This window comes from Nannospalax galili, unplaced genomic scaffold (assembly GCF_000622305.1).
Source record: "Nannospalax galili isolate Female #2095 unplaced genomic scaffold, S.galili_v1.0 scaffold383, whole genome shotgun sequence".
Taxonomy (NCBI): Eukaryota; Metazoa; Chordata; class Mammalia; order Rodentia; family Spalacidae; genus Nannospalax; species Nannospalax galili.
Genome location: NW_008351346.1, coordinates 1,845,577 through 1,861,986, shown reverse-complemented (window position 1 = coordinate 1,861,986; position 16,410 = coordinate 1,845,577). Strand labels below are relative to the sequence as shown.

General features: G+C 44.0%; 1 protein-coding gene across 5 annotated transcripts in view; it reads right to left on the bottom strand.

Annotated features, from left to right (window-relative positions):
- Pbx1 (PBX homeobox 1) overlaps positions 1 to 16,410 on the bottom strand; it is a 324,538-nt gene that overhangs the window by 92,569 nt on the left and 215,559 nt on the right. For all 5 annotated transcript variants that reach the window (XM_017801977.2, XM_008848222.3, XM_029553604.1 and 2 more), the window contains one exon: positions 2,704 to 2,948. In XM_017801977.2, coding sequence (XP_017657466.1) covers positions 2,704 to 2,948 — 245 coding nt within the window. The remainder of the gene's footprint in view (positions 1 to 2,703; positions 2,949 to 16,410) is intronic.

Genomic DNA, 16,410 nt, shown 5'->3' with positions numbered 1-16,410 from the left:
TTAAAAAAAAAAAAATGACTGATTCAGGTAGATTTAATTCAAAGACTGGGAGTGAGAAAAGAGATGCTAGCAAATTATCATATGGTTATCTGCTATCAAAGTACAAAAAGCAAAACAAAGACAGCAGAATCCACTGGTAAACAACTACCAACATAGAGGGTGACATTTTACTTCACTGAGGTTTCCTACTTTTAACGAAAGCCCCATGAGGAACTGGTACAGAAAAATGAAGAAGATGGATCTCCCAAACATACTAGCTAAAAGGTTAATAGCACTATCTCCTCACAATCTGCTATTTATTATAATTAACAAACTAAGTAAAATAAATTATTAAGTATCCAGAATGTGCTAAGCAGTGTTCACTTCTTACCCAGAAACTGCCTACATGAATAAGGAGACATGATGTTCTACTTTCTAAGTCTAATAAATATGGAAGACGACCACTATTTCATACATACAATTTGTCATGGACTCATGGGGGTTTCCTTTAAGTTCCTTATTCCCAATTTCTTTATGATTTAGTGTAGGTCACTATCCATGAGAAGTTTCTAGAGAAAGCGTTTCTATCACTAGCCTGTCTTAGGTACCAGGAACTAGCTCAGGGAGGTAAAAGAGAACAACCTTATTATTTCATTGTTGACCTGTGTTCATACTCTGTTCATATTAAATGGAGTCAGGTCTTGTTTTAATAAGACCCCTTGGTCTAAGGGTCAAAACTGGACTCTAGGGTAACCTCTGTTCCACACTGGATGTGTGACCTTAGACACACTTTAAAATCTTTGAGCTCACCTTCCTTACCTGCATCAAATGAAGACTGTGACAGTGCCTGTTCTAGGTACTCAACCACAAAATGGCTTTAAAGAGCAAGTGCAATTATACCACACCAAGTGTTTTGTGATGGTGCATGTTATTGAAATAGACTATTGCTGCCAGGACATTCAGTCATTTTGGCTTAAGATGGAAGGACAAAGGGGTTTCAATCAATGAATGAGTTCTGTACTGTCTACATCCTGTGCTAACAATAAAGTCAGCTTTCAACACCTCTCCACCTAACATGCACTGTAGTTGTATGACTGGAGGAGGCTATAGTCTGGGTTCCTTTTGTGCCCTGCTTATATGGCATGAGATAAACTGAACAGCAGGTCTAGGCAGTTTCTGGGCAGGGGCTTCCTTGTGAAGGTGGAGTAAATTAAGAGCACGGAGAAACCAAGAGGCCGTTCAGGGATCTTCAGAAGGAGCATTCTCATGAATATTCTATAGTTATCCCACTAAGTTAGGGCAGACTTCATTGTAAAGAGATAATCCAGGTGGAGGAAATGGCTTGGTCAGCTTGGCTCAGACTCTCCTGAGATCCAGGATATGTCTCCATGAGCCAACACTGTGTCAAGAACATTTGCTCCTTCCCAAGAAGGTAAAGCACAAGTTTAAGAACACCTTGCTTTGATTTCCCTTCCTTCATCTCTCCCTGTGCCTTGTCTGATGGTTCAATTTCACTGTGCTTAACTTCAAGGTTCACAGTATTCTCTCCTACACAAAAGAGTGGACGCTGTAGAGATCAGTTTCAAACGTGGACAGGAGTACAATAATGCCCATTTCTATTTTAAAATTTAAATTTTCTATTAAACGTGCATTTGCCTTCTTCCTAGACAGTCATAAGTGGATTGCCTTTTGCTTTTGCTTTTTCAACTCATAAAAATAGGAAAAGAAAATCTAGCTCAATGTAGGGAAATTCACACTGAACTTCAGGGCAGTTACCATCCAAAGAAATGGCAAAAAATACATCTGTCAATTAACAAACAGAGGAAAGCCAGATGTTACAGGACTCCCAGTAGAGAAATATTCTTCACAGTGGTCCAAGAAAGAGCATTGGCAGAGAAATTTGAATGTGTTGGGGACAGTAGGTGGTTTCTCTTTGAGGGTGCCTCATGTTTATTCACTACTTTGTATCTTAAAGCCATCCTTCTTCTCTCTGTCATGGGATTTTTACGGTCCTTCACACCCTTAACCACTAATCTACAGTTCTTTGTCAAACATCTTCACCTTTCAGGGTACAGCACGTGGGTCTGTTATATTGTCAGAAGAATGCCATGATGGGAATTGAAGTTGGTCTGACTTTAGGGTTCTCCTGATGTGATCTACTTTCTCTGCAGAGAAGTGTGTGCCATATAGCACTCCATATACAAAAAAGAGAGCACATTAGGCTCCATTGAACTGACTGTAGGTAGAGTGAGGGACCCAACAGTCAGGTTCAAGTATCCCTTCCCACAAGATTCTGTGGGCATAAGAAGAGTAATCCTTCTTAAATAAATAGCAAGCAAGGACCAAGGGACGCCAGCAGCCTTCTGACGGTCAGGTGGCACCTTTGATAATAGTATGTGGAGGGGAGGTCCTGTACGTACATGGCATATCTTGCAAATGATTTGGAGTTTCAGGCACAGGGTGCTCCTTATGTTGACTTTATATTTCTTAAATTAATCATTTACAATTTCATAGGTTTTAGTGGCTTACCCTCATTTAAGGCCTGGGCTTTCAATACCTGAGATTAAAGTTTTGGGGGATTCAAGACTGGACAGGGCAGGAAAGGCTGACCTCTGGGAAAGGCATATTCAGGCATGCTTGCAAGCCCTGAGTTGGAGGTTTGTTTCTCTCTTGGGAACACCTTAAGGGCCACGTTGGGGCCCCAGTCTGCAGGGTTGCAGTTACCTGCTCATACTTCTCCAGCTCCGTGTGGTAGATTTGTCTGATCTGTGAGAGTTTGGCTCTGTAATCGGAATGCTCCACTGAGTTGTCTGAACCTGCACCTCCAGACGCTGCTGCCGCAGCCGCCGCCGCTGCGGACCCTCCACCTTTTTCCGGCCCTGCCACCCCTTCCGCTAACAGCATGTTGTCCAGTCGCATCAGCTGGGGGTCTGTGGGCTCCTCTTCCTGCGCTCCTCGAATACTCAAAACTACAGGGAAAGACAAAGAGAAAGGAAAGCATTATCGCCCATCCAAGGGCAACAGTGAACAAAAGCAAAATATCAAAACCCTCAGCTGTGCCCCTCAGCTAAGCGGTCTTCTGGTTCACCTACAGTAATGGTGTGTGAGGATGGGAGAAGGGCAGGAAAAGAGGAACTGTAAGAATGAGGACTAGAATGTGCAAGGAGACACTTGTTATTTCCAATGAAGAGTTAACTCTGCTTACATGAGGTACAAGAAGAACAGCGGGTACAGGGCCAGGGGGAGGATGACAGGGTGTCAGTGCGGGATGGGTAAAGAGTTTTATTTTAGGAAGATGAAAAGGTTCTTGAAAGCCCAGTATAGTGCCCAGTATAGTGGGCCCATATAGAGTGCTGTAATCCCAGCACTCAGGTAGTAGAGGTAGGAGGGTCAGGAGGTCAACATCATCCTCTCTACTGTGTTAAAGGCCAGCCTGGGCTACATGAGGCCCTGTAGTCCACCCTCCCCCAAATCTTGAGATGGATGATGGTGATGGTCACATAACCATATGAATGTACTTAATGCCACTAAACTTCATGTTCGCAAATAGTCAAAATGGTAAATTTTACATTATGTTTGTGCTGCCATAGTAAAGTAAAAAATATTCATTATAACAGAATATGACTTTTAACTTTCATCTTCAAACTGCCAAATTTTAACTCAAGGAAACGCATTTCCTACTTTGTTTCTTACTTTTCATTTCTATATATGGCTTTCACTCTGGTTGACTTGCTTTGTAATACTGGATTAATCTATATTTTCATTTTCAAAATAGTTTAAGCTGGGTGAACCCAGTTCATGGAATGAAATCTTAAGACCTTTCCCCTGGACTAGCTGAGAGGGTAGAGAGACATGTGGAATACAACAAGGCAAATCGACCCCGGGTGGGTCGCGAGCTGCGCGAGCTGAGCTGAAAATTGAGATCCATCTGTTCCAGGTGATAAGCCCTCTGTCCCATGGGAAGTGAGAGTGAGACCTTTTTAACAAGGTGTTTTCATGAACTCAGCAAATCCAGGGTTCTGGTAGAACAGAGTTTCAGATAGAAATCTGGCTACTTTTATGTAAACACTATAGCCCTTGTAGGTGGGGTGGCTTGGACTGAGAAGGATCAAGTGATTTAGCAGAGCAGCTGAAAGGGAGAGAGCTTTGCACTTCCTGCACACAACCTGTCTTCAGATAAACAAACCACTCATCTAAATCCAGTTTTGTCATCAGCAAGCCAAGTCTTTATTGAGAGGGAACACAAATAATATTTTCAATTTTGAAAAAAACAAAACAAAACCTGAAAACATTTCTGTGACGTGCTTAATAGAGAAGAGGGCTGTCAGTCTGGAAGCCTGCCCTCACTTCCGGGTAGAGGTGACAAGATCTAAGTTCCAGGGGGCAGCAAGCACCGAACTGTGACAGCCAAGTGCTGCACACCCAGTGAGCACCAAGAGAAGGGACCTGTGCCAACTGTCTCTTGCATCCAGCTAGGCAGCCTTTCCACTCCCGGGCTGTGACATGGAAGGTGGGTCTGCACTCAATAGGAGAGGACACCACGACGCTCAGGCCATCCCATCATAGACAATGTCAGCACTGCTGCTGGCTGTGCCCAAGTGCTCCTGGCTCTCAACAGGCAAGGAGGCCACAACTTTGAAAGTTCATGTGGTGGCAGTGGAGACTAAAGAGGGTCAAAGGTACTCCTTGATGAAGTAAGAAAGAGTGGGTGGAAGGAAGAGAGGAAGAAAAGAAACCTGTGCATACATGCCACGTTTGGCATCTATTTGTGGTTTCCCCTTTTACATCGTAACTATTTCTCCACTAGCAAATCAAATTGCTACAGTGGAGATAACATAAGGTTACGTGACTGCAGAGGTTTATTTTGTGAGCTTTTTCTTTTCCCCAATGAAATTTTTCTCTGGTAGGCTCAGGAGTTGGGTAGGAAACTGCCCCTTTAACTGATGATTGAGGAATAAAGCCACGTTCTTCTCTGTTTTGCACAAAGTCCTCTGAAGAACTCATCGCCACTCACAGGGGTTCTTTAAGATACTGGATACTGCCACCACTTCCTGCATGCTAGGCCATTGGAGACCCAGAGAAGAATCCAACCCTCCACACCTGGCCTCAGAGCCCAGAAGCCCCTCCTTGCTCGTCTTTCACTTCTGCTGTCCAAGGAACTCCAAGGCAAAGGCACTCACTTGTGGAGTTTATAGGTGCTTTTGTTTATCTGGTGGGTTTTAATTGCTTTGTCAAAAAGATATTCATGAGTCATTCACAAATTTTCAAAATGGAATTACCTCTGAATTACAGTAACCTAATAAATTGTTTTATTTTAGCTTAATAATTCAAAATTTTGTTTTAAGGCAAAACTCTCCTTCCCTCCCTTCCTTTCTTTGTTTCCCTCCTATCTTTCAAGTCTCACTATGTAGCCAAGGCTGGCCTCAAGCTCACAATCACCATGCCTTAGCCTTCTGTGTATGCCAGGATTACAGAGATATGCCACCACACCTGGCTCTAAACGTAGTCTTCTGACACTCGTGTCTAATATATTCCGTTCAGAGGAGGCCCAAGCAAGCTCCAGGGGTTAAGAAAGTTTCCCACGATGTTAAAGTTACTAACATTTTGGCCATGTGGTTAACACTGCCAAAGGGATTTTCCTGGGTACTCGACAGTCTCTGTCCCTTATTGTTCACTTTCAATAACAGTGGCACAGTCTAAAAGTACCCGTCATCCAACAGTCAGGACTCACCCTCCCAAGACCAGCTAGGTTCTGCCTACTGAAAGGAAGGTCAAGCACCCACATCCTCCAATGTAGAAGGTGCCAAAGTTGGCGTCTCCCACTGTAGGCTCAAGCCTCTAACAAACCAGTTATGAGAGAAGGAACCAAGTGACAGAGATTGACACCCACGGAGCACAGATCGGATTGGCGAGTCCCAGTACTATTTCCCAGGTGCCTGACACTTGCTCTGAGAATATTCTGTCTTCTTGGACCAAGCTCAGCCATGCCGATGCACCACTGTTTTGAAACAATATCCAGAAGAGCAAACTCCTCTACATAAACTCTCCGCAGCCTAATGAATATTTTGCTTGCCCTTGAAATCTAACCTGCTTTAAATAAAGCAAGGACAGAAGTTGTTCATGCTGGGAAGGATGTAGAAAGGACAGCGACAACCCATGGTGGAACTTTCAGGATGCAAAACACTACTGCGCACTGTTTCCTTTGTTTAAAGCTACACTTAACTGGAAGATGGGAAGCAATATTGTTAGCATTTTGCTTAATCTTTACATCATTTTACAAATGCTTTAACCAAATGCTCTTTGAAGAAGAAATTTGGGCTTACTAAAATTTAATATAATTGGTTTCCAAAAGTGGCCAATAAGAAATTGGTGTGTAGAATTGTATAAATAGGTTCCACCAGAAATCTGAAGAAAATAAATGAATGAAAAGATGCAGATAATCAAAGCACAGACATCCCTCCCCCATTTGCAACACTTAAATTACCCTTTAATCATGAAGAGACAATGATGGACTATGTACAAGAATGAAATATAAATAGGAGAGCTCCTCATCTTCTGTACTCCACAAAAGGTTCTGGTAGCCCTGGGCTGTATATGGATATGGGCAGAGATGACCCCATAAAGAATCTCACGGGTCCATGTTTCTACCTAGAACAAGGAAGTTTCAGTGTACCACTATGAAAACGGGTATTGGGAATCACTGACCTGGAAACTGTTCACTGGTCAGTTTTCAAAAATTCCCACCAACATTAAATGAATAAATGAAAAAGGGTGACATGTCTAAGTGTAAGTGATGATACCTATGTATTGCTTAAAGTCAGTACTCTGGTGAGCAGAAGACAAAATGATTATTTAAAGTCCCTTTTTATTTCTCCAGCACCATGCAAGACTCAAATGAACCCTTGGCTGGGACACCAGAGATGTTAACACTCGCCCCTTCAAGATCCAATTTCAACCAGCAGAGTTGTTACCTAATCCAGCAGCCATCACAGATGATCAGGTTCCTGCCTCCCTGATGGGTGCCCTGTGCCCCTCCCTGTTGGAGGCTCTGTGCCCCTCCCTTCTTTTTCCCTCCTAAGCCCAAAAGCTCTTCCTGAAACAGGTTTAAAGGGCCCAATTCCTGTGTATGCCAGTGATATAGGGTTCTAACCATCCCATAGGCTGTATGCAGTATCAAGATATTTAATGCATTCAGCAGGAATTCTTAAGGAAGGCATTTCCTCTTCACTAATATACTGCCCCCCCCACCACCAACCCCAGTCAAGACAGAGACCAATTCAGGCAGGTAAGTGATTTACACAGAAGTTGTCACAGTCCTTTGGAAAACACCTGATGTCACATTCACATTGCCATCCCTCACCCTAGGTTTAATCCTTTGGTAAAACTCCCAAGATAAGGGGACACCACTGCACAGTCGGAGCTGCTTTTCACAACTGGCCTCCTACTGTTCCTGCTTTATTTATTTTTCCTTCACACAAAGAGAAAAACAAACCAAACCCAAAGGCACATTTAAGCCTTAGTGGGAGGGCTATGAGAAGGGTTTTTTGTCCTTGACTGAGCAACATGGGTCCGGAGTAGCTCCCAGTTGGTATCCACTAGAGGGCACTATTTCCCCACCAAGGACGGGTTCAGCCAGGAGGGTCCCACAGCCACCAGCATCTCCTTAGAACTGCTCAGATTCAATCTCCCAAGGGGAAAGCACATCTAAGGAGTGGATTGTTTCAGGCCTTGGAGCCTAAATTCACTCAGCTGAGAGTGATAAAGGGAGAACAGGAGAAGACAGACAGACGCTGGACAGACACATGGTTTAGGAAAGGCTTGAAGAAGTCTCCCCAGGGGGCCAAGGCAGCCAGGCAGAAGCTAAGTCTTTTCAGTCCTATGAGAAGGTGGCCTCATTCCCAAGTCACGCAGTCATCTCCCAGTCAGGCAGAACTCTAAGGTCAGGAGAAAGGGACAAACTGTCTTTGTATTTTTAGAAACTGTAAAATGTTCACCTCTTGAAGGCCTCTTACACCTTTTACTTGCTCATAAAGTATTTGTACACACGGAACTATAATATATAAATAAAATATTTTATATTTATAATATAAAGCATGAACTTGGGTGACACATTTACAGATTATAAAGGCAAAGCAACTTTCCTAAAAGCTGAACAAATGAGACCCATCCAGGGCTCCCGTGCACAACACACACACAACAAAGCCCAAGTTTTAAGGATGCTTTGAGCAAGGAAGAAAAACAAGGCAGCAAAGGAAATTCTTTCCCATGGTCTCCTTGCATTTCTTTAATCTGGCCTTTCCTATTCTTTCTACCAAAGGCACTATGATGTCACAATGGGCTGCATAGTAAAATGCCTTCCCCCCTCTCACCATAGAATGAACCACCTGCCAGCGTCGTCTCATCTCGGATCTGATTTCAGCTCAGAACTCTTCTTCACGAACCCTGTCCATGAGAACATCTGGGGATGAAGTCTGCAGCCTCTGAGCCACCAGGACCTGAACTATCTCCACTCTGGCCTTACTGCATCACTCCTACACCTTGCAAGGAAGACTGTGAGCTCCTGAAAGGCAGTCGTGGCCCGTCCTGCCTCTGACGTCCCTACACGATCTCATAGTCCTCACAATGGACATCTATTCAGGTATCTTGAGAAAATATAAACTAATGTGCAAACGAGGTGAGGGGGATGTGATATCTGTGTCTCAGCCCTATTCTAGGACAGACAGTGGATCCCGGTGTGTACCTTACCCCCTGGATCCATGTTACATCAGGGGCAGAATGCTTTCTCTCTGCCACCTCTTCCATACCCACTTCAAAAAATTGTCAGATCTGCCTTTTCAAATCTGATGATTCTAAACAAACAGCTCTACATTGGCATCACTCCCGAGTTTCACAGACCTAACCGGCTATGTATCCAATAAGCCCATAATGCCTACAACAAAGGCTCTCTGTGCTAGGGAGAGCCAGGCATGGGATTGGTACTTGTGAAAGACCCTTGTAAAGGCTGACTGTAGGCTTGGAAGCAAAGAGAGCACAAGTGCCAGGTCACCACTTTATACTATGGGAAACGCTCAGTTCAACTAGACAAATGAATGACCAGGTTCTAGAAATGAGCTGGGTACCAGGATTCCCAAGGTGCAGCAGACATGGGCTTTGGTTTCCAGAATCCCATAGTTTACACACCTAGGACCCCTATATAACAACTGCTTTGAACTCATGAACTCATGAAATCGCCCAAGTTGGGCACTGATAACTTAAAAATTCCAGTGAATGGAAACCCTCCTCTCCTGGTTTCTCACTTCCCACAAGCACAGTTAACATCCATAGACTGGTGGACATTTCTCTAGTTGAGAAATAATGATACTAGAACCTGATTCTTCTGAACCATGCTGGGACCCAAATCTTCTATTAATTACTGATCTGAAGCTTAGGGTCATACCTATGGGTGCTCCTTAGTCCTAATTTTCAAACCTTGCCTTTGATGGAAAAGCTGTCTTGGTCTATCAAGTAAATAGACATGATTAACCATTTGTTCTCCTCAAATTCGCAATTCAGCATTACAGGCAGCTTCCAGACAGCATCTGAAGGGCATGGGAGAGCCGGTTCCTGCCTGAGTTCCAACCTCCTAGTCCCAAGGGAGGAACCTTTCTGACAGCTAACCTAGAGTTCCCAGTGCACAAATTCTACAAACCCCAGAGGCTATACTTGACACCTAGTGCTGTCCTTCAGCATCTTAGAATTATAGAGGCACTGAGGTGGTACGGTTGGTTCACAAGTTTAATAAAGTGTCACAACCCTTAAGGCATTTGTTGTGAAGATAAGCTGTCCTTCAACCCTTCCAACATTTTTCTCCATTTGTTACACAGGTATATAAATAGAATATAACATCAGAAGGAGACTTTTGGGCTTTGGTCCAACAAGAAGATACTGAGAGCCTCAAGTGTTTATATCATGGTGCTATGGCCATGATAGCTTTCAAAGTAAGGGTGGTCCTGCCAGGAACTGGAAGCTTCACTCATTTCTTCACATTTGGCTGACCACCACTGTCTGTGGAGTTTTGGGTAAAGTTTTAAAGCAGGGGATAAAAACAAAAATATAGGATACTCTCGGGATGGTTCCAGGATTTTGTTTATTTATATTTAGGGATTTTTCCTTAGAAACACATAGCAAGTTTTTCTTCTTATCCCTTTTCTGGGTTAGCTTTCTGCCATTCTGGTCATGTGGATGTTCTACTTCTCAGGAGATGCACGGGCATGGGTCCCATTTACACATCCCCTGCCTGGCATACTGAGTCTCCCCAGGCCAGCTGGCAGTGAGAAAGCTAATGCACTGGGCAACAGGCTCCTGCATTTCTGGATGGGTGCCGGCTGCCTGGGCAAAGGGCTTTGGACTTTAATAGCTAAGGCTTGTAAAGTTGCTCAGGAAACCCCTTTGCCTAAAGAAAGGCTGCAAAAGTGGGAGGGCATGACTTTACATTGGCTCTGCCCTCAATTCCAAGTATGTAGAGGTCCAGGATAAGGGGGACAAGGCATGGAAGAGGGCCGGGCTAGACTGTGTAAGGCCTGGACTGCACATGGGAACTCAAAATGCAAGAACAGTGTCCTACTTAGTTAGACATAAGCAGCATGAAAAATGTGGCACTGCTGGTCGGAGGCTTGCTGTGTACTCCCTGAGAGGAAAGCCTCTCTCTGTGATGGTATTTCCTACACAAAGTCACCACAGAAAGTGGAGAGATTTTTCAATACCCTCTTGCATTAAGCTAAAGTTTGAAGTCTTGATAGGGTACCTAGCACACTGCCTGGTCTGTACAAGAATGTGATAGGTTTCCTCCCCTACCGTGTTCTAACATCAGAAAAGTACAGATGTGCAGTCAGGTTCTCTTCTCCAGCTCTGTAACACAGCACGAGTGCACTGAGATGGGGAGATGGGGTCTCCACCCCAGGCCAAGTTTGAGACTCTTATTGTGTGACTTCACCTCCCTTAGCTTAGTTTTCCTTATCAATAGTGATGGTGGTAATAATAATAGTAACTGTGCCACAATTCTTACTATGGATTAAAAAAGGTTATCATTACTATTATTACTTACAAAAGCACATAGCAGTGCTTGGTACCTGGTAGGTTTTTCTGATTGTTGATTAAATTTGCATTGGTTTTCTTGATAAAAGTCCTTTGACAAGACTGAGCATGGTGGCTCACACCTGCTAGCCCTACACTCCTGAGGTAGATACAAGAGGATTAGAATTTAAGGTCACCCTCAGCTACATAGCAAGTCTGAGACTAACTCGGGCTACATAAGACCCTGACTGACTCAGAAAAAAAAAAAAAGCCTTTTCACTGGCAGAGAACTGAAATAATGGATTCAGAATTAGTTATCTGGTTTCTGCATGTTAAAAACGCCTAACAAAGAACAAGCATAAACCAAAGACTGTACACACACACACACACACACACACACACACACACCACCTGTAGTATATGCTTCAAGAGCAGCTCTGATTGATGATAGCATAGTATCAAGTTCCAATGCATCAAGCAGTTCTCAGTCCACAAAATAAATTTTACCGTGTCTTCTTTTTCTCTCCGTCCCCACCGCTTACAGGTATTGCTATTCTCCTAAACACAGTTAAGGATCCCAGAGCTTTGAAAGTCTTTGTACTTACTTTAAAATTTTTATTATTTATTTATTTATTTGTGTGTGTGTAAAGTGCAGGCCACCACACCCAGCATTTTTGTGTCTAATTTTTACACACAGTCTCCGGACTGTACTTCCTCAGTCAGAAAGCATCCATGTCTTTCCTGCCTGCCAGGGCTCATGATGGATGCTTCAGCCTTTCTGAGGACCATCTCGGGAAGTACTCAGCTCAGAAGTAGCCTCACCTTGTGTCAGGCAAGCTAGTTTAGATGTCTCCTTTAGTGGCTGCTTTCAAAGTTCCATTAAAAATACATAAATTAGAGCTAGAAGAAGGTAAAGACCTTATCTATATCCTGAGATTTGGGGAAGCAGGCTTCACTTTTAACACTGGGTAGGATTTGGAACTCACAGCCATCGTTCTCTTCTGAGGCTCAGAGAAACACCATACTCAAAACATTAAAATAAGTTGCTGTTGCTGGGCTTGCAGCATGCTTGGTCTGACCTTGATGTTACTGCTTCAAAAAAAACAGATGCATTTTCTACTCCTAGCAAATGAAACTTTCCTGACTATATCGCAAACTAAAAAGTAGCAGGGCAGTTTTTCACTCTAACTTTCCAAACAGTTTGGTCAGTACTGGCTGTTTGTTGTTGTTTGCTTTGTGGTATTTATAAGGGATTCAAACTACAGCCTCCTACATGCTAAGCAAGCTCTCTAGAACTGAGCTATGTCCCCAACCTAGAACTAAGTTTGAAATGAAGATGATTATGTTCTCAAAGGAATCTTTCCCAGTTTTTTTTTTTTGTATACTTGTGAATAATTAAGGTAAGCTTCAGTTACTATGGAATGGTGACTTCAAGGGGTGCAGACCTTCAGGGATGCATGTAGACTTCTTTGATAATATAGTCCTAACACAATCTGCAGTTAATTGCAATTGCCCACATTGTGGGTGACATACAACTGCTGATGGTATTGCTTCACCCTGCTGGAGAAGGCCCTCTTTCCATGAGATGGAAATGCAAACCTCTGCAGGTGGCAGCTATGAGGAGGTGTGGAAAACACGGAAAGACTGGAATGATGTACAGATTTGGAAACAGGTGCAACACTCTAGCTCACTCCATGTCTCTTTGCCTACATTCTTCCACTTCTATCTCCATCACACCCGTGACCCCATTGAAAAAGAGGATGTGAGTTCTAAGTGTGGGAGAGAAAAGAACATATTATGCTTAAAGAAAGAAAGAAGAAAAGACTTCCTATGTCCCATGACAACCATTACTACTTCAACCACCACTGTGGCAATATGTGCCCTGTATGCAAATGCTCATGTCAACTACATGAATATTTATGTGGACATGTGACCTATGATAGAACCCTGGGAGAAGGACCACCTTGGGAAGGACCACTCAGAATGTTGGCACAAAGATGGAAAGGACAGGTTGATCTATCTGCTTGCTTCTTTAAACTTATCTTTCTCTATGGAAAGAGAACTATATTTTCAGTAGAATGCATAGACACTGGGAAGAGAGACACTTCACAGCTTCTCTTGCAGCTATGTGTTGGTCTTGCCTAACATGCCAAATGTAAAATTCTAGCCAGGGAGAGATAAAAGGAAGTAGGGTATAAAACTTCTCAGGAACATTTTTAAAAGGGAAAATGCCCTGCTTGTTGCTCTCTCCTTTTACTTCTAAGGGCTGAGATGTAAAACAACAGCTGGTGCTCTGGCAGCCTTCTGCATAATGAGATGTATTGGACACTAGAAGCCACACTAGAAAGAGAAACCAGACAGAAGTGAGATAGAAGTTCTCATACTTGAGAGCAGCTTGGATGTTCGCTGTTGGGCTCTAAGAGAACAATACACTTATATTTTGTTGAAGTAGTATTATTTTGACATTTTCAAAGTTTTGTTTACTTTTGGCAGCTTAACATCCAACAAACTGTTAAGAAAAAGATAGAAATCTGGAAGGCAGAGTGATTTCTTGTTGGTTAGAGAGTTACAGAGGAAATTAGAAAGAGGAAGATTTAATAAATAGAAGGGAGTCACAGTAAAAGCTCAGTAGTGGTACAGGAGAATTTCTTTGAGCAAAACAGACAGAAAGAGGCTGGGCCACTAGGTAGGACTTTCCTGGGTACCACCAGAGTGACGAGTGGAGGCTGGGGATGCCCAAGAATGCTGGGTGGGCAGACATGGGTAGGAGATGTTACCGGCTTGAGAACTGAGTGGCCTAGAAAACTAGTTTGGCCTGGATCAGGAATGCAGGGATGGGAGGTTATGCATACAAACCAGCTAAGAGCACCTTGCCCTCTCTGTGATGGAGGGAGTGAAGAGAATATTCTACCCTGACCTGAAAAGAAGCTAAACTCAACTAAATATAAAGCCGGAGGCAAATACAAGTGGGACAGCAATGGGAGAGAAAGTTCTAACATATTTTAGACTGAGCATCTACAATACACCTACAAAGATACAGCTGACATCAGGTGTTTCCTAACACAATAGCAAAATAAGGTGTGTACTCAATACAGCCTGCTGAAATGATCAGATGCAGAGGACTGGGAGGGTGAGCCCAGGGTACCCTACTTACAGGAGGCACAGCTCTACCATTCATTGCAGTGGTGGCAGAACTCCCCAGCTAATGTCCCTGGGTCTGTTCATGGAGCAATCCAGCTCTGTTTCCAAATACATGCCTGCTCACTTTCCTTTTTCCAAGACAACAGGAACCTGTGGCCCTAGACAGTCATCTCACAGATGCACACTAGGTCAGGTAGGGCCCTTCCGGGAGACAACCTGGATGATCCTCAACCACCCACGACAGAAGCCACACTACCCTTATTGTTAACAAGCCACCATGTCATCCTTGATGCAAGGGAGACAGAACACACTGGCAAACAGCCAAACAGCCTACCTGACACGTAAGAGGTTTTTTTCTGCTTCTAAGAACTCTCCAGTATCCTCAAAAGCCTTCAGGCACTGAGGAGCAGAGACAATCAGATAGCAGGACTGAAAGCTGACTGTGTCTAGAGTCTTATCACAGACAAGAGGCACCTCTCAGGAGTCCTGGTTGTGATGGTGGGTGGGATGGGAATAGGTCGATTGAGATCCTGAGCTCTATCTAGGTTGCAAAGCATCCTTGCTTCTTTCCCCAACTGTCTATGCACAAAAGAGGAAGGCATCTCTCAGTCAGGAGACAAGAAAGTTGCTTTGATGTCTTTAAGGGATATGCAACAATTTTACTTGGCATGGTACCATCCTTTGCTGTTCTTATCTCGGTAATGGTGCCTTTCCTTAGGGACTCAGTCCTCTAGGGCGACAATGACCCTGTGGGCTCTCCTCCATGGTGCCTCTCTCCCTCTGCTCCAGACAGAGCTAAGCGGCTGAATCATGAGCATGTGAACACCTGCTGGCCAGGGAGGTCTCCCTTTTCTTCAAGTCAGTGCAGGCATTCGCCATCCATCCTAGCAGGCCTTCTCAAATGCCGATTCTGGTTTCCAGGGGACATTTTAAAGGAGAAGTAGATTTCAAGCAAATGATTGCAACTTATCGAAAATAATGTGCTACTTAGCGTCTGCAGCAGACATCCTGGCAGGCAGCGAGGGGAAGCAGTGCAGGAGCAGATGGGGGCGATTAGGCTTGGATTTTCAGATGGGTTTTTTGTTGTTGCTGCTGCCTCCGCTGTTTTGAACACTGGTAACATCAAGAACTTGGGAGACCGTCCATTCTTGCTCTGTATGCCCTGGAGACAGAGTTCCTACCCCCACCAGGAACATTCATACTGGAGGCACCCACTCCTGTGGGGAGGTACAGTGGTCATCATGATTAGCATCATCAGAAAGCATTTGCTCCAGCTAAATAGATCAAGGGCTGACAGAGAGACAGATGAGGCACTAACTTCATTTTCCTTTAAAGATGTACCTCTCAGGGGCTGGGTCTTATTTACTGTGCTTCCTACGGTATTTCCCTGAAGAACTGTCTCTTTTTCTCATTCACCAAGTTAGCCAACATCTTTTCAAAACATGAAATACCTGTCCGAAAGCCCTGGAGCTGTTTCACCAGCCACACCCTATCCTGGCTCTTAGCAGGCACTATGGGATGACACTTTGTAAGCCCCTCTGGATTCCAGGAGAACCCCTTATCAGATGGCCTTATTTCATTAAGCTCATGTGCGCGCGCACACACACACACACACACACACACACACACACACACACACATACACACATACTCTTTTTGAGTGTGTGGTAGATGTATGTGTGTTGTACACATGTGTGGTATATGTGCCTGTGTGTGTGTGAGGGTGTGTGTGCCCATACAGAGAACATCATGTATCCTGTGATACCAACACTCCACCTTATTCCTTTGAGACGGGGTCTCTCACTGAACTTGGAGCTAGGCTTCCAGTCATCAAGCTGTAGCAATCATCTTGTTTCTGCCCTGGACAGCGGCCCTCCTTCTACCCTGGGAGGAGTTGCAGGCATGCCTGGTCATGCCTAGCTTTTTATGTGAGTTCTAGGAATCTAAACTTGGGTTTTCATGCTTGTGCAACAAGCACTCTTACCCACCGGGCCATCTCCACAGTCCCAGCTTTCCCTATTGCATCAATGACACTGAGGCACAGAGTGCTAGGCACTCAGCAAATCCCCTGGGGAATGGGGAGAGGACTCTACTGTGACCACAGAAGCAGAAACTTATGCACAGTATCGTGTTTTCTGATGTGAAACACAGACAGTCATCTTAGAAGCCAAATTTGTTTTTCTTTTTCAATATTGCTTTTTGGCAGAGGCACTGGGCTTGACTGCAGACAGGCCATGT